Below are 26,176 nucleotides of genomic sequence, written 5' to 3' on the forward strand. Positions count from 1 at the left end.
GCGGCGGCGCAGGCGCGAACCTGCGCAGGCGCGGGGGCCACCCCTGGGACCCTTTGGGCCCGGGAGGGTTTTGTCAGTCAGCCCACCCGGCATCGTACCTTAGAGGAGGCGGGAGGCCGGGGAGCGAGAATCGTACGTGCGGCGCGCTAGGGGGCTGCGAGACTCGTGACGTCCGCGAAGGCAGGTGAGGAAACCCAGGTAGGACGGGGAGAGCGAGGCCGGTTGGCGCGCGCAGGTTAGCTGGATGCCGGACTCCTTAGGTCCGCCCGGCGATCAGCTTTGGGACCCACGGGAAGCTGCTTGCGAGCCGGCCGGGTGCTGCCGCACCTGCTGAGCCCCAGGGGGCCCCCACTCCCGCGGAGGACGACGCCCCTCCCACCCCAGTGCCCCGCGCTCCGCGAAAAAAACCCAGCGTTTGCTGTCAGAAAACCAGGTTTCGGGACCGGCGCTGATCCGTTCCCCCCAAAATCACCCTTTTCACCGTCCCCAGGCTTTGAGAGAGGCTGATGGCACCGGCCTGCCTAGACTGTTGGGACAAAGAACTGAGAAACGGACTCTGTCCTGGCGCGTCTGTCCTGTGGGCCCGAGGCAGGATGGGCCTGGGGTTGTTGCCCAAGGGGTGGCCGGTGGACCAGCTGGCAATGTGCAGGTGGAGGCCAAGAACCTGGTCATGTGGGGCTCTGTGTTTTAAGGGGCAGCGGCTTCTCATTTTTTCATTATCTCAGAGGCACCTGTTTTGCCTCCCTCCCACAAAGGCAACTTTGAAAAGAGCCTAACCGTACGGATTTTAAAACATTGTGCTGAAGTCTGGGAATGAAAAATCAAGGCCCTGATGATCAGACAGTCGCGCCTCGAAGTTGTTGCAGGGATCAGAGCTGAAGCAGTTGGAGAAGGTGGTTAAGGCCCAGCCTGGCCAGGGTCGTGGGGAGACAGCACCCCCAGGGAGGCCAGAAGCCAGCTTGGGGTTTAGCCCCAGCTGACTCTGGGCTTCTTTTCTACACACGAGGCTGTTTCCACAACCCAGCTCCCTACCCCTCCGTTTAGTTTTTTTTTTTTTTTTTAATTTTAATGTATTTTCCTTTGAACTTGGCAGATGATTAAAAACAGAAAATAATTACTTCAGATTTATTTAGCTAAGCCTTGTCTGGGAGCCAGCTTGGGAAGTCTCGGATGCTCCTGTTTCGGCTCAGTCAGGCAGATGAGAAACCCTGTCTCCTTGGAACGTATCCGGCCATTAGGAACCCTCCATCTCATGTACAGGCAACATTTTAGGGGCAAACACTGACTAATCTAGAAATGAGTAAGAATTACACCTCACATTTTGTCACTCTTTGTAAGGTAGCTTACAACACACCACGCATACATTTTATCCTTCAGTTCTACAACTCTGTAGGTTACCTTTTGTAATTTGGGAATCATTCCTGTTTTACTAATTCAGAGCCTTGTCCAGGTTCTTACAGCGTGCAGCAATTTGAATTAGGTTTGAGTTATTCTTTGTGTGAACCTTCCTATATTGCCCTTGTTTATAAAGGCATGCCACTTATTTGAGAACTTATGCAGTGTTCCTGAGGTGAACGAAGACATTTCTTACTTTATCTGCTCCTGTCACTTAAAGAGTGCTTGGAAAGTCTGGTGAGAACTGGAATTCTGGGGCTTGAAGCCCCAGGATCTTTTAGTATCCTAGAAATAAGGCAGCTGTCCTGCCAGCTGGGTACTTGCCTTTTTGTGAAATGTTGAGCAGAGACACTCCACATATCCCTCTGCTGAGGCGTGTGTGGCAAGAACTGTCTGCAGGGAACCAGCCTCACCCCTGAGCTCAGCAGCCTCTGGCCCAGGGAGATTACAGATGAGCAGGGCCCTTTGCCTTTTCTGGTGCTGGCGGGCTGTGGAAGGGCAGCCTGGAGTATGCATTGGAGAGTGGGCAGAGGGGCCAGAGAACAGCCAGGGTTCCCTCCAGACCCAGAACTTAGGCCCAGGAGGCGGGCCTGCAGTGACACAGCTAGAGCAGCTGTTCAGTGTTTGGTGTCTGTTCTGCTTCAGATCTCCTGCCCTTGTAGGAGAATGAGTGAATCTGAGCCCTGCAAAGAAGAGAATAGTGCTGCCTTGCAATTCATTCGTCATTGCTCTTCTCATATTTTCTTTCTGAAAGTGCCCTTATTTTAAAGAAGACACTGAGGTTCAGAGGGACAAGGTGAACTCTCAGAATCAAAGAGTAAGAAATAGGATTTTTGTCCTGAAGCCCAGTGTCTTTCATGGTAGTGCACTTGCCTTCCCATCCACACTTATATAACTGAGCCCAGACTGGAGGCTATGCAAGCAGAGGGCAGAATGGCCAGGGGTTTTGCAGGGCAGGGGGTGGGAGGAGACTTTCTAGCCTCAGGATACTGATAAGAGGAAAAGATGTCTCCCAGTTCTCACATTCCTCACACTGGCAAGTTTCCCAGTAGCTGAGATGTCCTCTTGTTCTGCATTCAGCATCTGATCAGATCTTTTTGAATCTGGCATCTGGGAGACAGTCACCCCAAGGAGCAGAGCAGGAAGTTGGAGACTGAGGCAAGTAGGTGAGAGCTCCTTGCACCTGGCTAGTTCCCTGGTGCTTGATGACAAGGGTGGGTGGGAGTGCATCCCCTATTGCTCCTGGGGCCTTAGGTGCCATGATACTAGGCTGCTAAATTGTCATTTTCAAGGCTATCTTTTTATCATCCAGAATTAAGAGGACCTTGTGACTGTGGGGAGGAGAGGTACAGAATGGCTTCTCAGCCAAGAATGGGCAATGTGACCCTCAAGAAAACATTTGACTTTGAATTATAAACTGCTCACAAAGCACTGGACTTGGGAGAGATTAGTGCTTTCTCTGGCCACATGATTTCCCAGGCTCTATTCAGGAGCAGTTTTGCTTTCAGCCTTCTTCAGACCAGTGAGCCGACTTGAAGATCTGTGGGTCCCTTTCCTGAGCCCCACACTGTTCCAGCCTCTGCAGGTGTGTCCAATGCAAGCTAAATAGCCATGAACTGGGAGTTGGGAGCCCTGAGACCCATCACAGCCACTAACCAGTCTTCCCCATAAGTGACCTGGGACTAGCTGGTTCCATCTCTGGGCCTTAATTTCTTCTTTTACTTAGTGAAAGAGGGGCTGAACTAGAACTCTGAAGGAACGTGCATTAGCGAGAGCAAAGAAAAGAAGATGAAGCATACTTTCCAGCCTCCTAGTTTCTTCTGTCTTCCTGAGGACCCCTTTCTTCCTCCTGCTCTGTCTCTGCCTCAAGCCAGCTCATTCTGAGTAGGGAAGATTCCCTGGGTGGGGCTTGGCTGGGCAGGTGTACCCTTAATGTTTGGAATATGATGCTGCCTCTACTTGTTTCGGGCATGAATTAACCCACCCAGTGCTGATACCTTGTTTTAGTAAGACTTTTATCAGTTCCTGCCCAGAGGCAGCTCCTTGAACAGGCAGAATGAGGCCTGGGGAAGCGGAGGCTAAGACTGTACACACCCAGCAGCAGAGCAGTAGTGGCACATGTCCCCATAACTTTCTGGATGTCAGAACCCTGGAGGTACAGTCATGCAGTACTTCAGAGTCTTTGGATGTCAGAACTGAGACAACCTCATAAATTTTCTAGTTCCTTCCTCTGTATGGATGAGTAGACTCAGGCCCAGTGCGTCTTCAGAGCTTGCGTCAGATCACCCTGCCAATGAACAGAGGAGCTAGGAACCAACCTAAGGTCACCTAAGCCCCAGGCTCAAGTATTTTCTTGAAGGTCAAACGAGCTACAAAGTAGTTCCAACTCTGCCTCACTGTGGAGTTCAAAGGGTAAAATTGAGATCATTGCATCCAGACATTTAATGCCTAGTAATTGACAGGATTTATGTTAAATGCTGAATTTGCAGGAATGGATAAAGATGGCAGCTCCTGCCCTCAGATTGATCTACCATATTGTGTAGATAGACTTGTAAATAACTAAATACACTAAATCCATCTGCTTGTGCAATGTGCAAAAGTTATGTGTGTATTTGCACACATGCATGTAGTCTAACCAGAAGTGAGGGAGCAGTCAATTGTCAAGGCTTTCAGGAAAGGCTCTGGAGAGAAAGTGTTAACATGTCCTGTGCCTTTACCTAGTTGGCCTAGGTGGGGAGGGCATTCTGGATAACGGAAACAGCACAAGCTGCAGTGCGGAGGCCTAACAAGACATGTTATAGTCCTTGCACATTGAGTGACCAAGGAGGGTGCAGAAATGGCTGGGAGTGAGGCAAGAATGGTGGCCTGAAGCTGAACTGTGAAGGGCCCTGGTGGTGGGTTGCAGAGTTTGTTGCCAGTGATAATCTGAAAGCAAGGGAAGGGTGTGATCAGGCTGGGAAGTGTAACAGTTGATCTGCCTACTGCATGGAGAATAAGCAGAAGAGGGCCTGGAGCCAGCCAACCTCAGATCTGTAGTTCCTGAGGCCAGGTGCGAAGTAATAAGGGCTTCACTCTGGACAGCAGCAATGAAGGTAAGAAGAGGACAGGTAGTGAACCCACTGCATAAGATGGACAGAACTTCCTGACTGATTTTGTGTCAGTGACGAGGGAGAATGAAGAAGAAAATGCAATTCTCATTTTCTGGATTGCACAGTTGGCTCCATGATTGTGTCATTCACTGAGCTAGGGAAAAGGAACTCTGGAAGAGAAACTGACTTTAGTGGATGTCAGCTTTGGGTCAGAGATAAACTATAGAACTCTCAAGTGGAAACTTCGAGTCCAGAGCAGCACTTGGAACATGGAAGTCAATCCCAAGGTGGTGGGTGAAGCACTGGCCATAGGTGAGGTCACTGAGGCACGGAGTGTGGGTTCTGAGGTGTCTCGAAGTGGCAAGAAAAGAAGGGAAGGCAGAGGGAGGTGAAGAAGAGACAGTAGGTAAGTGGCCTCAGTGGTGTAGGGTGGAGGATGGGGCAAGGGAGCAGTCTGCCTAACTTGTACTGCTTACCGCACAACAGGCCAGTAAATTGGGAGACAAGGGGTCAGGGGAAAGAATAGCGATTTTATTCAGAAAGCCAATAGACCAAGAAGACAGTGGACTGGTGTCCCAAAGAATCATGTTACCTGAGTTAGAATTCAGGCTGCTTTTATACTGAAAGGGAAGGGAACATGGCTGATTGTTGCAGGAATTCTTTGTTCTTGCAGCTGTCAGAGTAGGTCTGGTCAGAGTATTCCTATAAACCATCAACAAGACAATTGTTATTTTTAAAGATCAAAGCCTTGAGAATAGGCTTTCATGTATATTTCAGGCTCTAGGCAGTGTTCTTTCACAAAGGTGCAGGTGACTAAGCACAGAGTACAAGGGTTAGAGCTAAAGGAATAGATCCAGCATGGAGTCGGCTTGTTTGTCTGTTACACAAGCAACCATGGAGAAAGGGACATCTCCTTTTATTTCAGTTACTGTGACCCCAGGACTGCGTTAAGGGCTGCGTTAAGGACTTTGCTTCATTAGCCTGCTCCAGAAAGCAGAGAGGGAGTCTGTTGAGGGAGTCTGTTGGCACTTGATAAATGTTATAATCTGCATGACTGCAAATGACTCAACATTTGCTCAGTGTTTTGAAGGACTAGGGGGTCTTGGCAGCTGTCCATACTGATGTTTTCTGGAGATTGACTATTGGCAGCTGAAGGTGCCCCAGGGTTTCTGGGTGGCCTGGGTCCTGCCTTTGGAGTGAGTGAGCTTAGGGCCATAGGCGGGACTCCAGAGCCCCGCCTCCCGCCTTCTCCTGCCGCCTGCTCCCTGCCTACTCCTAGTGGGTCAGCAGAAGCCGGGGTGTGCACCCTGTGGATGGTGGATGGTGAGTGCCTGGTTCCCAGGTTTGAAAGGTTGGGGATAAGGGACCATATGTGGGTGAGGGGAGGTGCCTTATGAAGCTCTGGGCATCGGGGAAGAAATACTCTGAACTTGAGACGGGAGAGGGGGTGGAGGTAGAGTTACGATCAGGAACCCAGAATGCACAGGCTCCAAAGTGAGCTGTTCCTCATAGAATCTTGCATGTCACTGGGTGCTTTAGAAGCTTTGCCATTCACCTTATCCAACCCCCTCATTTTGGAGTTGAGGAAAAGGAGACTAGGGGAGGGATCAAGCCAGCAGGGCCTCAGGAACCCAGCTGTGTCTCCTACTCCCACGCTCATCCCAGCCCAGCACTGCCACTCCGAGCCGCCCCAGCTGTTGTTGTCATCTTATCAGGCTTCACCTTCTCCTATGGGAGAGCCCAGATCAGATAAGTCCCACAGTGGGGAACCGAATACTGTGGTGGTGTCAGGTGGGGGCCGGCTCTTCTGTAAACAGCCTCACTATTATCTTTCAGAGAAGCACTGACCCTTTCCTTAACAGAAGGGGGATAGAGAGGGGAGGAAAGAGAAGAGACATCTGTCACATGGTGAATTTCCTTTCAACATGTGGTTTGACTGTATGTGATGAATGAAAAAATAAGTTGATCTTTTAAAATTCTAGGACAAAAGACACCAGGCCCCTGACCTCCAGAAACCCCACCAGTGAACGCTTTGAGAGGCCTGGGTAGTAGAAAGATTTGGGGTCTTAGTGGTCTGGATCCAGGAGACAGTACTGCTGCCTGCTAGCTCTGTGACTGGAAGAAGGTACTGAACTTCTCTAAACTTGAGTGTTGTCAGCTGCATAATGGGAGACTATGTGCATCATAAGACTGTAGAGAGAGTGAAATTAAGGCGCTTATTTTGGGTGGTACTAAGTGCTGCTTTACCAGCCACCCTCTCTCTCCAGTTAGTAGCCATGTTAGGTTAGGTTCTCTCCAGTTAGGTTCATGTGATTAGTCATTGTTCCATGCAGATATTAAGCTTCCCTCTACCTCCAGGCTTTTTTTTGTGAGTGGAAATAGCTGTGATTCAGGTTTCAGAGCCAGAGAGTTGCATGGCACATGCTCCAAGGCCTGTTGGGTTGGGAATTGTTTTGCAACTTAGGGGAGCTTGGCTGGGAGGTGGATCTATACACTCTATAGGTAGAAGTCAATTTTCACTACTTTCCTCTGGCAGAAGGCCAGCTGCTAGAGGCCCATTGGGAGCATCTGTTCATGGAGAGGCCCGCCTCTCCCCTCTGGTGCTGATAACACTCTCACATCTTAGTGCTTTGGGGCCTGAGGTTGAGGACGGAGCTCTCCAAAGGGGTGACTCTGTGCTCATGCTTTCCAGATCATAGCTAGAGGTGCAGATGGGGTGCTGAACAAAGCTCCTGGGAGTTTTGAAGCCCATATCTTGTGTTCCAGCTCATGAACTTGAGGTAGGGAGTCAGGGGCCTGTAGGACATTCACACCCAGCCAGTCTGCTGTTTCCCAGGCTTATTGAGTCCCAGCCTAGCCTAGTTCTTCCATCCTGCTCTCTGAGTCTCTCCAAAGCCACTTCCTTCTAGGTGCATCTATGGCTACCCAGACCAGATAGAAGTGTTTTCATGCCTGCACTGCCCTAGCCCAGTGTTGATACCTTGCCTGAGGTGTTGTCTCTCACCTTTTTTTTTTTTTCCCCTCACCCTTCCACTCTGTTACCAGCGTACTAGGCCTGTAGCTCCTAGAGGACTGTTTATCATTTAGTTAAAATGCCCAAATTGCCATTTATTAAACAGATCAGTGCTGAATAAATGTTTGGAAATAAATGTTGAGTCTGTTTGAACCTGATTCCCTTGTACTCAGGAGCAAATAGGCTCAATGATGATTAATGGGCAGTGGAGAGATGGAGCCTATTTGTCTCCAGGAACAGCAGTGGTGTGTTAGAAGGATGCAGAGCTGACCGTGAGGGTCCCCGGACTTCCTAGAATGAAATGATCTGTCCCAGGAGTTGAAGCGAGTCCTTTGGAAGGGTAGGTGTAAGCTGGCCTTTGTGAACCGATGCAGAAATGGTATCAAATCTGTGATCAGAGACCGTACCATGTGGATCTGAATCGTACACACTTATCAGTAGTCCAAGGAGGCTTTGGAAATGCGTCAAGTTACAGAAATTGTACCACGCTCTGGAGAATCTCCTGTTTATAGCAGGCAGGTAAGAGCTGTGGTTTTCCCCCTGATTGTACTATGAACCGTAATCCAGTAATGTATAACTTTGCCACGTAAAAAAAAAAATTGAAAGTCAGCCTGTGGAATGTTCTTTCCTGCTTGTCCCAAGTGCTTTGGTCATCCATAAATCACCATTTCCATCACTCAATCTTGTCAAATTCATTTCAGCACACGTTTATGAAAAACCCACTGTGGACCACAAACAATCCCTGTGCTGGCCACTGGGAATTCAGAGATAAATTGAGGAACAGAGTCAAAAGAGAGACAGCTTGAAAACAGGTCCAAATGAGTGTGTTGAACACATCAGAAGGACCATGGTGCAATGTGGATGCGGGTTAGGGAGAATAATCCCCTCTAGAGGGAAAGTGGGGGTAAGCAGAACATCCAGGAAGACCTCTGGAAGAGGTATTTGAGTCTTAAAAGAACAGAATGAATGAGGCAGGACATGCCGGGCAGAGATGTGGAGACATGTCCTGGCTTTTGACTCTCATTGTCACTGTGGCTGCCCTCCCACAGTGAGCTGAGGGAATAGAAGCTGGCCCTTGAGGAAGGCCCAGCTCTCCAAGACCAGCCTGCCTTCATAGCTGCACTTTGTTCTGTGGCTTATGTCCAGCCAAGCACAAAACCTGAATTCTTTGTTCTAAGACAATGCATCTCACACTCCAGTGTGCCTGTGAATTGCCTGCCATATCTGATGAAGATGCAGGTTATGATTCCTTAGTTCTGAGGTAAGACTGGAAATTCTTCAGTTCTCCCTGATGCCAATGCTGCCAGCCCATAAGAGCACATTTTGAGGTTATACGATATGCTTCTCTCCCAGCTCACTCAGTCCCTCCACCAACAAACAACACACACACACACACCCCTTCTTTTTCCTCTTTCCTCTGGTACAGATGCCAGATTCCTCTTTCTTAAAGGCTATTTTCATTGGTTATTCCCAGTTCACACCCCACACCCACTGCCTGGAAGTCCTCTTTCATGTCTGAACTCAAGTCTGAACTTTGCAGGCTGTTCTAAACACTAATCTGGCCTACCCATTTCTGCCCAAAGCCCTCGTTATTCCCAACCTCACCTCTTGGCAGTGGATCCCTCCCAGCCCCCTCCTTTGGCTGTGACACGTGAATTTCTGGGCCTTTGCTTAAACCTTTGGAGAAATCCTCTCCTGAGTAGAGTCTTACAAGGGGGAGTCAAGTCTTTGGTCAGGTGGGCCACAGACACAGAGATACACACCTCAAGAGGGTACCCAGTGATCCTAGCAGATAAAGTCATGCTAGTACTTAGGGAGGAAGGCTCCTATAAGTCAGATCCTGGGATGGCTAGTGGGCCAAATGGAAAGACAGATACTGTAAGCGGTTGTCCGGAAAAGAAGGCTGGATAGGGTATCTGCCACTCTTACAGACGTGGGTTGCTTCGAGGAGCTTGCACCCAGAAGCACAAGGCTTCCCAACTAGAGGAAGTCCTAGTGCAGCCCCTGAGCATGAGCTGAGGATGAGGCTAGATTCCATAGGACCTGCCTGCACCTCCATTTCAACCGCCGAGCCCCCAGCTTGGCGCAGACATCTGTTGCCCAGCCCTCTGGAACAGTCCCCCCCCAGCACCATGCTCTTTTCTTACACGAAGCTTACTCTCTCAGACTCTGACCCCGTTCCTTCAGCAGACATCTGTGTAGTTCTGTTCACAGGGGGAAGTGTCAGATTAATAGTAGCCATCTCTATTAAACTATATAGTAAGTGGTAGATGTTTAGAGAACATTTGCTTTGTTGTCAACTATGGTTTTATGTAATGCTCCTTTTTTGTTATTTGCTTGTTTTTACTTCGAGCCTGTTTTATTTGTATAATGAGCAGAAAATAAAGGTCTTCTCAGTTGGGAGAATGTACTCAGATTGCCTGTCTGCCTTGAGTGAGGCCCTGTTGGGGGCTGGATGAAATAGGAGGACTGGTCTCTCTGTGTCTGAGGGGTTCACAGCGAGGATGAAGTATAGGGTAACAACAAGGGGACTGGCACTCTAAGTAATCTAATTACACAAGAAGCTGCTCCCTCGCCAGGGAGTGGGAGCTGTGACTCCTGGACTGAAGGCATTGACAGGCATTGATGAGGAGGGAGGGAAGTGCTGGGGGATGCAGCCTGGAGGAACACCATCAGACCAGGAGGTGACAGCTTTGGGCATGGGCGAGGGAGCAGCAAGAGAGGCTGTCACTTTCTTGTCTGGCTCCTGACCTGGAAGTGAGCTCCCTGGGGCAGGAGCCTCCACGTGTCTGTCATAACCCCCCAGGCCCCCATGGTGGCAGATCCTTTGATAGCAGCCCTTGTCCAGTCCCATCTCTGATGCTGCAGCTCCCCCTGCCTTGGCCTCTGGCACCCTGATTAGCTGCCCAGCCGAAGCCCTGTCCTGGAGATCAGATTACAGCTGTCCTGTGGGAGCAGTAACATCTTCTTCCTTCCTCTCAATCCCTAGAAATGTCTTTCCTCCAGGATCCCAGTTTCTTCAGCATGGGAATGTGGTCCATTGGTGCGGGGGCCATTGGAGCCGCTGCCTTGGCACTGCTCCTGGCCAACACAGACATGTTTCTGGCCAAGCCCCATAAAGCAGCATTGGAGTATCTGGAGGACATAGACCTGAAAACACTGGAGAAGGGTAAGTGGTGACCCCACCAGCGTCAGTACTTTTCCAGGGCACTGAGATGCAGGCCTACTTATTTTTTTTTTCTCTCTAAAGTAGTTCCTTCTTTTTATTTTCACTGAGAAGGCAGTGTAACATTAGGAAAAATTTAATAATACTTTTAAAATTACTGATAATTTAAATCTTAAATTACCATTACCCTAACACAATAATCTTTTTTATTTTTGCACATTCTTTTCCAGGTGTACATGTTGTAATATGTAGTTATGATCTTGGTGTACATGATTTCTTTTACAATTTAGCTTTTTCTTATCAAAAGCATTGTTCATTTTCTCATGTTGTCTCTAAATGTAATAATTGTTCCGTAATATTTAGTAACACTGCACCATGGTCAACTCAACCAAACCTTCCAGAGTGTGTTCTGAGGAATTCAAGGCGCCTGGGGCTTCCCAGGTGGTGCTAGTAGTAAAGAATCCACCTGTTAATGCAGGAGAAGTGAGACGTGGGTTTGATCCCTGGGTTGGGAAGATCCCCTGGAGGAGGGCATGACAGCCCACTCTAGCATTCTTGCCTGGAGAATCCCATGGACAGAGAAGCCTGGTGGGCTACGGTCCATAGGGTTGCAAAGAGTCAGACACGACTGAAGTGACTTAGCATGCTCACAGGCATGGATGGATCTTCGAAAACAGGAGCTCCTGAGTCCAATAAGTTTGAAAAATGAAAAAAAAGAAAGAAAAATATTGTGTGTCCAGTTCCATGTTCCTGATGCGAGCTCAGGGCTTTGCTTGCTGAAATGAGGTGTCCGGATTGTCACAGGTACAGATGTGGGCAGCCTCGCCTGTGGCACCCGGGAAAGCACAGTCACATTTTAAAATAGACCCGCCTGTCTCCTTCTTCTTGGGGAGCCCACTGGAGTCCCTGCTGGATGGCTGAGAGCCACACGTGATGATTCGGCTGCCTTCCTGTGCTCTTGGCTTGGACCCGAAGTTCAGGGGGTTTCAGTCATGCCCATAGTGTGGGTTCAGTGGGCATGAGAGTTAGGTGCAAGTGACTGGGTTGTCTCCGGGTTGACCCCTCAAAGGGAGACCATTGATTCTGTTCAGTAAGTGAGGAAGCTTGTGAAGGGAAGGCAGGAACTGTGATTGCAGATTTATGATGTAGGTCCCCTTGGTAAAGGACTAAGAAGCCCTGCAGACGGAGAGCTCTGTTTCACTATATTCAACCCTGAATTTCCCTGTATGATTTGGTTTCAACCCTCTCCCACCTTTATTTTCCTATGTAACATTTCACAGGCACATGGATTCCTCACTGAAACAATAAGGGATAGTGCTTACTCAGCCCTCACTGACTCTATTATGAGATGCTGCAGTGAGCTCTTTTATATCCATGTTTTAATACTCCCTGTGGCCCAAAGTGGAGCTGCTAGGCATCTGCATTTACAGATAGGGAAAGGAAGGTTCAAAGAGGAGACAGAGCCTGCCTGGGCTCACACCTAGATGTGACTGACTCAGTTTGACCAGAGCCGGGCTTGAGCTGTACCACTCTGCTACCCAAAGCATCTCCTTTTTGGGCATTTTCTGCCCTCTCCTGTGGATAACACTGGAGTTAACATATTGAGGTTAAATTAAAAAAAAAAAATTTCAGTTGATTTAATTTCTTCAAATACTTCCTTCAGAGTTGGGATTTTCTTGGCCAAGTGCAAGATCTCATTCAAGTTTTAGCCATATATTATCCCTAAAGCATTGTTACAAGGTCCACTGAGACCAGCAAAGGAATACACTACTTCTCCAGAAATATTCCAGTTTGGGATATTCAAGTTCACAACTAGATTTTTATGGGGGAGGGGGCTTCTGGTTAGGGAGTAGGACTCTTACACTAGATTAATTTTCCTCCAAAAGATGAATATTGCCTGTCTGTGTTTCCTGTTTGATTTTTTTCTCAACGTGTGAAGTACTTTTCCAGGTCCTCTGTTAGGCCTGTTGCTGTTTATGAGGTGCTTAGAGGTTGGGGGCAGGCGAGAGGAAATGATACTGAATTCTCTTTTCTTCTCTTCAGATGCAGTAACTTTTAAAGCGAAGGCACTCTGGGAGAAGAATGGAGCTGTGATTATGGCTGTGCGGAGGCCAGGCTGCTTCCTCTGTCGGGAGGTGAGTGCATTTGAGGACCTGTTCGTAGGAAGGGATCCTAGCAAGTGGGGACCAGGGCATTTCCAGCCAGGATCAACACTGGCCCAGTCTGTTACTTATTCCAGGGTTTTTTTTTTGTTTTTGGTCTAATTCTGTTTCTTTTCATGTAAGAGCTCACCTTATCCGAGGGTTAGCACCATACTTGACTTTCCTTTGGTAATCCCAAGGCCTGTCAGTCTTGTACTCTGTCCTGTACCAGCTCCAGTTCCTGTGTTCCTGATGCTCAGCGCAGGGCTTTGCTTACTGAAATGAGCTGTCTGGATTGTCACTGGTAGAGATGTGGGCAGCCTCACCTATGGTGCAGCTTTGGCACCCAGGGAAGCATGGCCACACTTTTAGATTAGACCCACTGTCTCCTTGGGGAGCCACTGTCATTCCTGCTCGATGGCTGAGGGCTGGAGGTGGTGACTTCACTGCCTCCCTCAGCCTTGGATCCAAAACTCGGGGATTTCAGTCTTACTGATCATGTGAGTACAGTGGGCATGAGAGCCTGTTCTCCTGCATTTGGTGCATGTGTCTTTGCTACACTCTGGGCATGTAGGAGATGGTGTTGGCTGGCCCACACCGTCCCAGGAGTTCGTGCCCCTGACCTTTCCATTTTTCTGCAGGAGGCTGCAGATTTGTCCTCCCTGAGGTCCAGGTTGGACGAGCTGGGCGTCCCCCTCTATGCAGTGGTAAAGGAGCACATCAAGAATGAAGTTAAGGACTTCCAGCCTTATTTCAAAGGAGAAATCTTCTTGGATGAAGAGGTATGTGTGATGTGAGCCAGTCAGACACAGACTGCTGGGGATGGTGCTTGTGCATGAAGAGTTTGGTGGCTCCAAGCCTGTCTGGCCAGGAGCTTAAGTTGGCCTCCATTTCAGCTGCTCAGCCCTCTGAGCAGAGCACGAGTGAAAAAAAAAAAACTTAAAAACTGTCCTTCAGATTTTACTTGAGCCCTTCCTGACTTGTGACCTGGGAATGGGAGCCTTGAAAATAGCTAAAAGCTCCACTGGGTCCCCCACCCTGAAGGGGGGTGCCCAGCACCAACCCCTGTCCCGTAATTCACTGTGGCCCTTATTCTTTCCCCTACATCCCTCTCTGCAGAGTGTAGGACTGTTATCTCTTGGTCGGGCCCAAGAAGCCTGTACATCTGTAGCAAGAGATTAGAGTCAGAGTTGCAAGCTGCAGGGTTCTGTTTGGTCCTGGGCAGTTTAGAGCACTCTTGGGTGGGAGCAGTGTGTGTGTCAGGTGGAGGATGTGAACCAGCAGAAGGCAGGAAGGCAGGTATACAGGCTACTCACATGGGGTCTGTCCTCCTCAATCCTGCAGAAAAAGTTCTATGGCCCACAGAGACGGAAGATGGTGTTCATGGGATTTGTCCGTCTGGGCGTCTGGCGAAACTTCTTCCGGGCCTGGAATGGAGGCTTTTCTGGAAACCTTGAAGGCGAGGGCTTCATCCTTGGAGGTGTCTTTGTGATGGGACCAGGAAAGCAGGTAAATTCCTAGCATTCACTTGGGAGTCTGTGAGCACAAGACACCGATCTATCGGTGGGAGGGTGACTTTCCCTAATCAGAGTCTCCCAGCCTTCCTTCCAGAAAGCCAGGGAGCATGAGGATGGGGAAGGGAGTTTATAGTCCTGTATCACCCTCCTGCTCTCTCGGCACCTCACACGGGAGCCCCCTCCCCCGTCACAGTAACATCACAACATAGTCTGAACCTTGCAGGTGAGTAACTTGTGAGGGGGGGTGAGTGAACGCAAGCGCACCAACGAGGACAGCTCCTCAGTGGCACTGTGGGGGCCTGGACCCAGGTTTTCTGATGTCGAGTTCTGTTTTCCACGTTAGAACAAAAGCATAATCTTTATTCTGTGAAAAATTTACTCCTTTGCAGTGTTCCCTGTCATTTAGGATGAATAGTAAAGTGACGAGAGAAGGAATGGAAACAGACCTCATTGGGGGAGCAGTTGGGAGCTGTGGTGGGAGGGATGCTTTCCACATGGGGTCCTGGTGGCAGGGCACACTTCTCTGTAAACTCTGGCTTGGGTCCCGCCGTGGGGATCCAAAACAGGGGCCTAGGAGAAGGTGTAGAGAGATGAGGACTCTGTGGGCCAAAGAGGTGGTGGGTAGATGTCCATGTCAGACTCAGGGCAGTGCCAGCAGAGGCTGAGTAGGTGCAGAGCCAGGACAGGGTTCAGTGGGTGCCAACTCGAGGCCTGGCAGGAGGACCCAGAGACTCAAGGTCTGACTTCTAAACTTCTAGGCCTGTCTCGCCAGCTTTAGGCATGACATTAATACTTGGGCTTATCTGTAAAAAAAAGACAGGGTTGGGAATTCCCTGGCAGTCCAGTGGTTAGGAATCAGCATTTCCACTGCAGGGGGAACAGGTTGAATCCCTAGTTGGGGAACTTAAGATCCTGCAAGCCTCGTGGCACAGCCAAAAAGACAGGGTTGGTCTTCATGGTGGAGATCCCTACTGACATTGCTAACTGCATACTTTTACCAGGTAGGGAGAAATAAGCTAGTGGGAACAGAAAGCCTTCAATTTAAAAAAAACAAAACAAAACTTTTATTTTGTATTGGGGTGTAGCTGATTAACAAAGTAGTACAGTTGCTCAATCGTATCTGACTCTTTGTGACCACATGGACTCCAGCACACCACGCCTCTCTGTCCTTCACCATTTCCCAGAGCTTGCTTAAACCATGGCCATTGAGTTGGTAATGCTGTCCAACCATCTCATCCCCTGTCGTCCCCTTCTCCTCCTGCCTTCTATCTTTCCCAGCATCAGGGTCTTTTCCAATGAGTTGGCTCTTCGGATCAGGTGGCCAAAGTATTGGAGCTTCAGCTTCAGCATCAGTCCTTCCAATGAATATTCAGGATTGATTCCCTTTAGGATTGACTGGTTTGATCTCCTCACGTTCCGAGGGATTCTCAAGAGTCTTCAACACCACAGTTCAAAAGCATGAACAAACAGTGTTGTGATATTAATAGTTTCAGGTGAACAGCAAAAGGATCCAGCCATCCATACACATATATACATTATCCTCCAAACTCCCCTTCCATCCAGGCTACCACAGAACATTGAGCAGAGTTCCATATGCTGTACAGTAGGTCCTTGTTGGTTATCCATTTAAAATATATCAGTGTGTACATGTTGATCCCAAACTCCCTAATTATCCCTTCTGCCCATCCCCCCACCTGCACAACCGTAAGTTCATTCTCTAAGTCTGTGAGTCTCTTTCTGTTTGGTAAGTTCCTTTGTATCGTTTCTTTTTAAATTCCACATAAGGGATATCAGACAATATTTCTCCAGAAAGCATTCTATTTTAAGCTGTATTTCACGTCTTTTTCTTTTAAACCTTGGTATCTGCAATTGCTTATCTGAGAATCTAGCATGATCTAGTGTCTGGTATAACATAAACCTATTTGCTAACTTTCCGGTAAACGTATCAGTGTGTCTTAGTGACCGGGACTGCCATTGAGTGCCTACCTTGTGCCAGGTGCTCATCTACATGATCTCGTCTTCTCTGCAGTCAGTCTGGGGTAGTCGGTGTTTTTGTTCTCATCTACATCTAAGAGAATGGGCCTATGAAATAACTCAGCCAAAGATACACAGCTAGTATGTGGTACAGAGGAAATGAATCTCTCCTGCTGCAGAGACGCCACCCTTCCCTTGCCCATAGCTCCTCCTTGCAGATGGTTCCCAAAGATCCCTTCCGGTACCCTTGCACTTGGGCAGGCCACTTCCTTAGGATCCTTCAGCCTCTCCCCACTCTGGACTCCTAGGATTCCTTCTCTTCCTATCTCTGCCTCTCAGCCCCCAGGGCAGGGCCCGGCTCCCCTGCCAGCCTCCTCTTGCCTGGCAGTGACTCAGCTGGTGCTCACAGGCTCCCTAAGCCTGGCTGGCTCGCTCTGATGTTGCTAGGTGTGTTGTTTGACTTTATTGATGCCCTTGGAGCTCCTGCCTTCTTCCTTCCTGGTGGAAGGTTGACCAGGCTGGCCCAGCTTCAGGACTCACCTCCATGTTTCTTGAGAGCAGAGTTTTTGCAGTTCCACTGTGCCAAGTTCCACTCAGTAGGGATTTTCTCTGTAATAATCTTTAAAGTGTACTTACTTTTAAAATAATGTGTTTTCAACATAGGAAATCTGAAAATGGAGAAGATGGGGACAGCTTAGTTACCAGGGTCAACTTGTTAGAACAAAGCTGAGCTGAGGGGCCTTTTATTTTTTTTAGAAAATGATATCTTTCTAAGTTAGATGTTCTTTTTAACTTAACAGTATATCGTGAACAAACATTTCCTCATGTCATCATATGTTCTACCTCAGTGTTTCTAATATCTGCAAACTGCTCTGATGAGCAAGTAAATATAATTTAATTTCCTGATCTCCTTCCCAGTAGTGGAAGGACATCACCCTTCCCACAGGGTGGTGGTACTTTTTTTTTTTAAGTCTTTATGAATAATGGTACAAAGAACATGTAAAACTGTAAGTGTTTACTTTTCAGATTCAATCTGACTTTAATTTATTAGTGTCAGAGAACTCTCTAACAAGGATTCCTTGATGCTGATCTCAGCATATTGTTTTATTTTTTTACGACTTTAGGGTACTTTAGGGCATACTATGTCTTAGTGCATTACGCCTCACTAAATGCACTAAGACTCGTAAGTACACTGAAGAGAGGGTCACCCTTTTGAGGTCGTCACTGAGAGCCCATCAAGGTGTGACCTTGGAGTTCCACTTCCATACCATCAGGCTTGCCCAGAGGCAAGCTCATTCTGTTCTCTTCTGCCTGGAATGTCCTTTTACCTGCACCTCTCCCTTCACCGTCCACGTTGTAGTGTCTGTGAAGCCTTCCTTGATCGCCCTGTTACATTAATCACTCCTGACATCCTGCTGCCAAAGTGCTGCATGTACAGTCCAGATTATTTCTAGGGAGCCTTCCTGATCCACCTTCCCCCAAAGACTGCACTTCTCAAGGGCAGAGCCCAGCCTGATTTGGATCTCTGTTCCTTGCTGCCCCAAGCATAGGGCTTAATGGACAGCTGGCGCTCAAGAGTCTATCTCATGAGTTTCTCAGAGTAAGGACCGATGTACCCTCTTGTTTCCTTTTAGGGCATTCTTCTCGAGCACCGAGAAAAGGAATTTGGAGACAAAGTAAACCTGACTTCTGTTCTGGAAGCTGCTAGGAAGATCAGACCACAGACTTCAGCCTCAGAGGAAAAATGATTGTGTGAAACTGCCCAGCTCAGGGATAACAAGGGGTCTCACCTGTGTTTGCAGGATGTGTTGTGGGTCAGCTGCTGTCCCTAAGGCATTATAAACCCATCTATTATGCCATATTCTCAGTATAGACCATTAACATATTTTAATATTGTACTCTGTATAGGTCTAATAAGGCAAAATAAGGTCTAATAAGCCCCCAAACAGGACTGATAAAAATCTAAGACGCTAATAAGGCTTATTTCAGCTAAAACCTGGAAAATCTGAGGCTTAAAGTTGATTGTTACACTTCATCACAAATGTACATGGTGTTTGAGTGCTATTATTTGAAATGATTTTTATTTTCATGTCTTTAAAAATCTTAGAAAAGTTGATGATTGACTTGAAGATTAAAGATACAAGGTTTTTGGCTCATGTTTTCACAGTAGTAATGATTTATTTTATAATGTTAAAGTAATACATAAAAGAATTCATGTGCTTTGGATGACTTGATAAAGGTAAATAATAAAGTGAAATCTATTTTCTCATTGTCTTCCATTCTAATCTTGGAGATTTGATTTTCTAGAAGAAACAATCTTCTAGAAAGCATGGTTCTGGTTCTAATAAAATTAAGCATCAAAAATTGTCCATATATACACATTTCTGATAAAACTAACAATAAAAATATTTACCATAATAATGGCTGAATTTATTAAGTCATTTGTGCCAAAGACACTGAATGTGAAAAATCAGTACTCTGCATGTGTATGGAGTATGGTTGGTAAAGGAGTTCCTCTCGTTCTAATGATCTAAGAGGTTTCCAGATGACCAGAAAAGTTCATCCTGTCGTACATGTGAGTGATTTTGCTGTCTTTTCTAGAGAAATGAATTGGCATTTAAAATTGGTAGTTGCTTTCTTATTGATGCTCTTTTAGCCCAATTCAGTAACTGAAGGGAAAAAAGGACAGAGAAGATGAAATGTAACTTAATTCATTAGTTTGTTATGTTTGAAATGTTGTGTGAGTAAATATGATGTCCACAAGAGCCTGAAGGGGACTCTGCCCTAGGGAGTCTCCTCAGGGCACCAAACCAGCCCAGGAGTAGGAAGGCAGGGACCGGAGTTCAGAGAAGAGGAGTACAGTGGTCCCCCTCTACATGTATATATTCCAAGAACCCCTCTGGATGCCTGAAAACATGGAAGACACTGAACCCTATGTATATTGTGTTTTTTCCTATACATGCATACCTATTATAAAGTATAAATTAGACAAGAGATTAAAAACAATAATAAAATGGAAAAATTATAACATTATACTGTGATAAAAGTTATGTGGTTGTGGTCTCAAAATATCTTAATGTACTATACTTATCCTCCTTGTGATGTTGGAGATGGTATGTGCTGAGATGAAGTGAGGTGAATGATATAGGCATTGTAGGGTTAGGTGACCGCTGACCTGACAGAAAGAAGGAGGATTGTCTATCTGCTTCAGGTGATCCTGGATCACTGAGCCACGACAGTGTTGGGGTTTGGATGCCAGAAGCAGATGATGTTGATGGTCGTGGATCCCATGCAGGACAGCGGGGCAGCACAAGATTTCATCATGCTACTCAGAATGGTGTGCTATTTAAACCTTCTGAATTTTTTTTTTCTGGAATTTTCCATATAATATTTTCAGAGGGCAGTTCACTTCAGACAGCTGAAAGGGTGGAAAGCAAAACCATGGATAAGGGGGAACTACTGAATTTACCCAAGGGGCCAAACTGGCCAAGAGGAAGGGAGTTTGTGCTTATATGGGAAAGCAAGAAATGAAGATGGAGGGTGGACGTAAAGCTGGGAAGGTAGGCATGTTGGCACTGAGCGTACAGTGAGAAGGGGTGGCCAGTTCTGTACTAAGACCAGGACTGGGTCTGACTTCATGTGGTGGCTGTATGGTGTGTGCACTAGCCCATGACGTGCTGGGCTTCTTGGAGGCAGCGCTCCTCAGTACTTGAAGAGGGTCAACACAGTGACTCACCCCTACTAGCTGTGATCCCTGGGACTCCAGCTAATGATAGGATTTTCCAGATGAGAATTCTCTGGTGCCTAGAAGACACTGGATTCTGAAACAGTTCTCCTACAACCAAAGAAAAGCAGAGCCTGCAAGATATTGCTGAAATGGATGCTTGGAGAGGAACCTTACTGTGATCTTCATCAGCTGTTTCACTCCTGGGTCCTCACATGCATTGTGCCTTCTCTCCCCAATCAGCATGGCATTATGGAAAGAGCACTGGACTGAGTTATGAGGTGAGCTCAAGTTCTACTTTAACTTAGTGTGACTTTAAGCAAAGCTCTGACCTTCATCTCTTAATCACAGAATGGGCATAATAATTACTATCTGTCATTGAGGGCTGTATATTAGAAGTCACTGAGGGAATGATAAATACGAAATGGTACTTCTCCAACTTTTGTATACATGCAAATCACCTAAAGATCTTGTTAAATGAAGATGCTTAGAGAAAAGCCAAACAGTAGTTAAAGACAGTGTAGATGGAGTTTACTTGGTAACCCCCACAGTTAGGGCAGAGGCTTCAATACAGAACTGAATTCAGCCAGGCTGTGCACAAAGGTGACTGGAATTTTAAAGGGAAGATAAGGAGTGGGAGGGGAGATGAGCCGGGATTTGAACAAAGTCAAAGTGGTGGAAAATTACAAACGGCAGGTAGGGGGACTGATCACTGTGATCAGGCTGTCTCTGCTAACTGGCTTGTTCAGCAGGTTAGGTTTCCATCCTTCCACAGAGACTGGAAGATGCAGCCCTATCTGTCTTGCTGAGGACATTTCAGAGGGATGCTCCCAGGTCCTTAGGAAAATACTCCTGGGTTTCAGGAGATAACATACACATCTTAAAGGGACAGAGACAGCATTTACAGTTGTGAGGGTTTTTTTTCTTTTTTTCTTTTTTTTAAAGTAAATGCTCTAAGAAAAGGGAGGTCAAAAAAAGCAAAAGGAAGAAAATGGAGTCTGTTTGCTGTCCACCTGAAAACATCACAATGTTGTTAATCATCTATACCCCAATATAAAATGAAAAGTTTAAAAAAATAAAATATACATCAACTGAAAAAAGAAAATGTAGGTCAGAGGCCTATGGTCAGGTGCTGGCTGAAGCAATGGGTAAATTCTTTTGACAGCCTTGAGCTTCCCCAGGCAAGGACTCAGGGGGCTGGGTCTCCCCAAGAAACAACCTTGAGTGATAAAAAACTATGCTAGGGAACATAGTTTTGTTCAGGTCTCCTAATATGGGGACTGGACAAAATAATTTGTACTGAAAGTTTCATAGTTCTCAAGATTGGGGGGGTGGAGCTTGAGTTTTCACACCTCTAACAAGCTCTTGGTGATGTTGATGTTCTACTGACCCATGGACCACATTTTGAGAAACAAGAATCTAAAGGACCCTACAGATCAAACTGTTAATATTTGTGCATTTCGGGCTTGAAGCTTCAGCAGCCTTTGACAAGCAGTAGCATGTTCCCTTTTCTTTATTTTATAAACTAATCAAGAATCCATAATAATTTAAACTACCAGCAAAGAGAGAGATTCCTTGCAGGAAAGCTGACGGTTCTCTAAATGTTTGCATGATAGAATTGCCTGAGGAGGTTGGAAAGATTCTGATGCCCTGGCCACACACCCAGGCCCATTAAATCAGAATCTCGGGGTGAGACAGACAAAACATTTCTGAAAGCTCCTGGATTACTCCAATATGCAACCAAGGTTGAGAATCATCTTCAAAGAATTTAGCATCAAGTCTAGAAGGCCAGCGCTCACACCTTAAAAGAGAATTTACCCAGAACCAGGCTGCCCCTGGTAGTCTCTGATGATTTTTGTAAAATAGTTTTTGGATGGCAAGGGTCAGGGATGGCATGGACATGGATGTAGTGGAAGCCTGGGCTGGAACTGAAACTTTAGGGTGGAGAAGATTTGGGTAGGTGGACAGGGTAGTAAGGAGCTCATTTCAGAAATGATCAAGTCTCTGAACCTCAGAGGGAAAGTACACAGGCATGGGAAAATGGGAGAGCCTGCTTTATTTGCCTGGTTCTTCGTTCTCTTCCTCAATACACTGATTTCTCAAAAGCATTACCCTTCTCACTTCGATGAGGAAACAACAAATCCAAAGGCCCAAAGGTGGGGATGGGATTGCTATAGTCAAGAAATAAAAAGAGAGCAAGTGTGGCTATAACAACATAAATGAGGGAGCAGAGGTAGATGAGACTGTGAGAGAGAAAAAAAACCCTGACTCATTATTGGATCTACTGCTTTAGCTCCAACTCCTGTGCTCTTTGCCTGTGCTTAGTCACGCTGGTGCTGCACCTTTGTGAACGAGTGTTGACTATCGCCGGAAAAACACAGAATAGTCCAATCTCAAGGCTCTGACTTTTAAAAAATTGAAGAACAGGAAATAGCAACTGTCTTCTTGGAGGTTTACAGGAACTCTGTAACCACACCCATGTGGACTGTGGCAATCATAAAGGATCCCTGGATCAAAAAGTATGCAACAACCAGCCACCTGCCTCTCCTTTTAGAAGCCCCAAATTCTAACTCAGGTAATACTGTTTTCAGGACACTAGTCCACCATCTTCTCAGTCTGCTGGCTTTCTGAATAAAGTCGCTATTCCTTGCCCCAACAATCCCTCTCTCGATTTGTTGGCCTGGCATGAGGCAAGCAGTATGACCTTGGTCTTTGTAACAAGAAGAGAAGGTGGTGAGATAAATGGTGGAAATGTATACCATGTTCTGGCAGACCATGGTAAAACTTCTGAATTTTACTGAGAGAGATGGGAATCTATTGGAGGGTTTTGAGAAGAGGAATGATCTGACTTACATTATTCTGATTGTGTTGCAATGATCACTTACAGAAGATGAGCCATGGAGACCACTTAGGATGCTACAGCAATAATCCAGGCAAAAGATAATGATCACTGGAAGCTGGTGGTAGCAGTAGAGGTGGTGAGAAATTGTCAGATATGTTTGAAGATTGAAGATGGAGCTAAGGGGATTTCCAAATGAATAAATTTGGGACATTAAAAAAAAAAAAGAGGAGTCAAGGATGACTCTAATATCTTTGACCTGAACAACTAACTGCTCATGAATTTTGCAGTAAAAGAGAGCAGAAAATGATGGTGTGGAAGTAAGGTTTTAATAAGCTGTTAATATAATAGCTGGAATGAATGAACCAGGGGTGTAAGTATCAACTGGGATGTTTCATAAAAACAACCTTAGGTAAAAACCAAGCTTCCCAAGGCTATACTCAGTAGAACACAATTTACATAAAATTTTAAGACTGCCCAACAGTAATGTTTAAAGCTTCATACATATAAAGTAAAGTGTAAAAACACATATGTAATGTTAAACTGTGCAGCCAGGGTTGTGCACCATCTGGTTGCTTCACACCTTTAAAACTAATGTCACATCCTAGTCCAGTTAAACCAGAATCTCTGGGTGTGCATCCAGGATGGATCCAGTATTTTTTTAAAAAGATTCCTACGGTGTTCTAGTACGCAGTAAGGTGGAAACCCACTGTCTTAAATTGAGAAACAACTGTGACATGTTAGAAAAGTATAAAGAATTTTCCCCATCTATATCTTAAGGCTTGAACAGAGTATCTGTTTGAGAATTAGACAAGAGATACCCATGCCCTAATTACTATGTTGTTCAGTTCAGAAACATGAAGAATCTCTTCTAAGAGTCAGATAAGTCCACACTGTCATCTTCCAACATCAGAGAAATGGCTGATTACAAGCTTAGGGCAGAGAATGTGTACAAGATGACCTGGAATATCTTGTCATATCAGTTATCAAGCAAGTGCCCTCAGACCACCGAAGGCTTGTAGAAAGAAAGATCTACAAGATCTACCGTGAACGGTTCTTTCTTGCAAAAGATGGGACAACATGAGCATCTTTAGTTAAGATGGATTAAAACATATAAGATATGTTTAAATTCATAAGTTTACAACAATCCTTTAAAAAATTTTTAAATTAAAGAAAATAAAAATTAAAAAGTCTTTGGATGATACTAGAAAATTAATTCATTTTAAAACCTTGGAAGGAAAAAAAGAAATGAGCATTTATCCTATCTTTCTTGTTTCAAAGGAACCAAAGAGTTGATGAGAAAAGTTCCTCATTAAACAAGTACATGCTCAGGGCTGGTCCAGCCATACTTAGAATGGGAGAGGTCATGGAGTAGCCAGAGGCAGAGGGCAGGTCCCTGGAAATTCCTCTCCTGGCAGAGCTTCTTTCCAACAAATAACACCTCAAACTACTCTCTACATCCAGCAACACACGCTGGTTCCATTTCCTACTCAAAATACTCCCAGCATAGACTCAGTGAGTTAAAATCTTGATCCTACTCCTCACTTTATGGAATAAAACAGAGTTACAGAAATATGATGTTACAGGACCCCAAACAGGTCAGTAGCAACATTTTGATGGAGACAAAAGAGCTCTGAATTAATCCCCCAGAGCAGGGGCTATGAAACCTTTTGCTCATGGCCACAGGACTGGAAAAGGTCAGTTTTATTCTGATCCCAAAAAAGGGCAGTGCCAAAGTATGTTCAAACTATTGTACAATTGCACTCATTTTATGCTCAAAATCCTTCAAGCTAGGCTTCAGCAATATGTAAACTGAGGACTTCCAGATGTACAAGCTAGGTTTAGAAAAGGCAAAGGAACCAGAGATCAAATTGCCAACATCCATTGGATCATAGAGAAAGCAAGGGAATTCCAGAAAAACATCTTTCCTTTTCATTGACTACGTGAAAGCCTTTGTGTGGATCACAACAAACATTCAGTCCATCAGTTCAGTTGCTCAGTTATGTCCGATTCTTGGGGACCCCATGGACTGCAGCACACCAGGCTTCCCTGTCTATCACCAACTTCTGGAGCTTACTCAAAATCATGTCCATTTAGTCGGTGATGACATCCAACCATCTCATCCTCTGTCCTCCCCTTCTCCTCCTGCCTTCCATCTTTCCCAGCATCAGGGTCTTTTTCAATGAGTCAGTTCTTCGCATAAGGTGGCCAAAGTACTGGAGTTTCAGTTTCAACTCAGTCCTTCCAATGAATATTCAGGACTGATTTCCTTTGGGATGGATTGGTTGGATCTCTTAGATGTCCAAGGAACTCTCAAGAGTCTTCTCCAACACCACAGTTCAAAAGCAGCAATTCTTTGGCACTCAGCTTTCTTTATAGTTCAACTCTTGCATCCATACATGACTACTGGAAAAACCAAAGCTTTGAATAGACTGACCTTTGTTGGCACAGTAATGTCTCTGATGTTTAATGTGCTGTCTAGGTTGGTCATAGCTTTTCTTGCAAGGAGCAAGTGTCTTTTAAAAATTTCATGGCTGCAGTCACCATATGCAGTGATTTTGGAGCTCCCCAAAATAAAGTCTTTCACTGTTTCCATTAGGGAAATCCCAATCTATTTGCCAAGAAGTGATGGGACAAGATGCCATGATCTTAGTTTTCCGAATGTTGAGTTTAAGCCAACTTTTTCACTCTCCTCTTTCACTTTCATCAAGAAGCTCTTTAGTTCCTCTATGCTTTCTGCCATAAGGGTGGTGTCATTTGCTTATCTGAGGTTATTGATATTTCTCCCAGCAATCTTGATTCCAGCTTGTGCTTCATCGAGCCTGGCATTTCACATGATGTACTCTGCATATAAGTTAAATAAGCAGGGTAACAATATACAGCCTTTACGTACTCCTTTCCTGATCTTGAACCAGTCTGTTGCTCCATGTCCAGTTCTAACTGTTGCTTCTTGACCTGCATATAGATTTCTCAGGCGGCAGGTCAGGTGGTCTCGTATTTCCATCTCTTGAAGAATTTTCCAGTTTGCTGTGATCCACACAGGCAAAGGCTTTAGCATAGTCAATAAAGCAGATGTTTTTCTGGAACACTCTTGCTTTTTCGATGATCCAACAGATGTTGGCAATTTGATCTCTGGTTCCTCTGCCTTTTCTACAACCAGCTTGAACATCTGGCAGTTCACACACTGATGAAGCCTGGCTTGGAGAATTTTGAGCATTACTTTGCTAGCATGTGAGATGAGTGCAACTATGTGGTAGTTTGAGCATCCTTTGGGATTGCCTTTCTCTAGGACTGGAATGAAAACTGACCTTTCCCAGT

The 26,176-nt window shown here is 46.0% G+C and overlaps 1 protein-coding gene and 1 long non-coding RNA gene across 9 annotated transcripts in view; one reads left to right on the top strand and one right to left on the bottom strand.

The window, feature by feature from the left end:
- Positions 1-18,716, top strand: PRXL2A (peroxiredoxin like 2A). 5 transcript variants are annotated; one of them, XM_020899062.2, is made up of 6 exons: positions 1-198; positions 10,487-10,666; positions 12,707-12,798; positions 13,446-13,586; positions 14,149-14,313; positions 17,930-18,716. In XM_020899062.2, exons 2-6 carry the CDS (start codon positions 10,489-10,491, stop codon positions 18,041-18,043), a joined length of 690 nt encoding a protein of 229 aa, XP_020754721.1. In that variant the 5' UTR covers positions 1-198; positions 10,487-10,488; the 3' UTR covers positions 18,044-18,716. The 5 variants fall into 5 exon arrangements, with proteins under 5 accessions (XP_020754721.1, XP_020754726.1, XP_020754720.1 ...); XM_020899067.2 differs by having other exon boundaries at positions 2-198; positions 10,504-10,666; XM_020899061.2 differs by having other exon boundaries at positions 2-184.
- The window catches only part of LOC110140557 (uncharacterized), a 25,259-nt gene continuing 14,439 nt past the window's right edge, over positions 15,357-26,176 (bottom strand). For 2 of the 4 annotated variants that reach the window (XR_002314775.2, XR_002314776.2), the window contains exon 4: positions 15,357-16,963. This is a non-coding gene — a long non-coding RNA (uncharacterized lncRNA). Of the gene's footprint in view, positions 16,964-19,470; positions 19,714-26,176 lie in introns of all 4 variants that reach the window. The other 2 variants (XR_011488810.1, XR_011488811.1) reach the window with 2 other exon arrangements.

This window comes from Odocoileus virginianus, chromosome 7 (genome assembly GCF_023699985.2).
Source record: "Odocoileus virginianus isolate 20LAN1187 ecotype Illinois chromosome 7, Ovbor_1.2, whole genome shotgun sequence".
NCBI lineage: Eukaryota > Metazoa > Chordata > Mammalia > Artiodactyla > Cervidae > Odocoileus > Odocoileus virginianus.

Coding starts and splice junctions, on each gene's coding strand:
- PRXL2A (XM_020899062.2), top strand. CDS start 10,489: ATGTCTTTCCTCCAGGATCCCAGTTTCTTCAGCATGGGAATGTGGTCC. Junction 10,667..12,706: donor CCTGAAAACACTGGAGAAGG/GTAAGTGGTGAC, acceptor TCTTCTCTTCAG/ATGCAGTAACTTTTAAAGCG. Junction 12,799..13,445: donor GCTGCTTCCTCTGTCGGGAG/GTGAGTGCATTT, acceptor ATTTTTCTGCAG/GAGGCTGCAGATTTGTCCTC.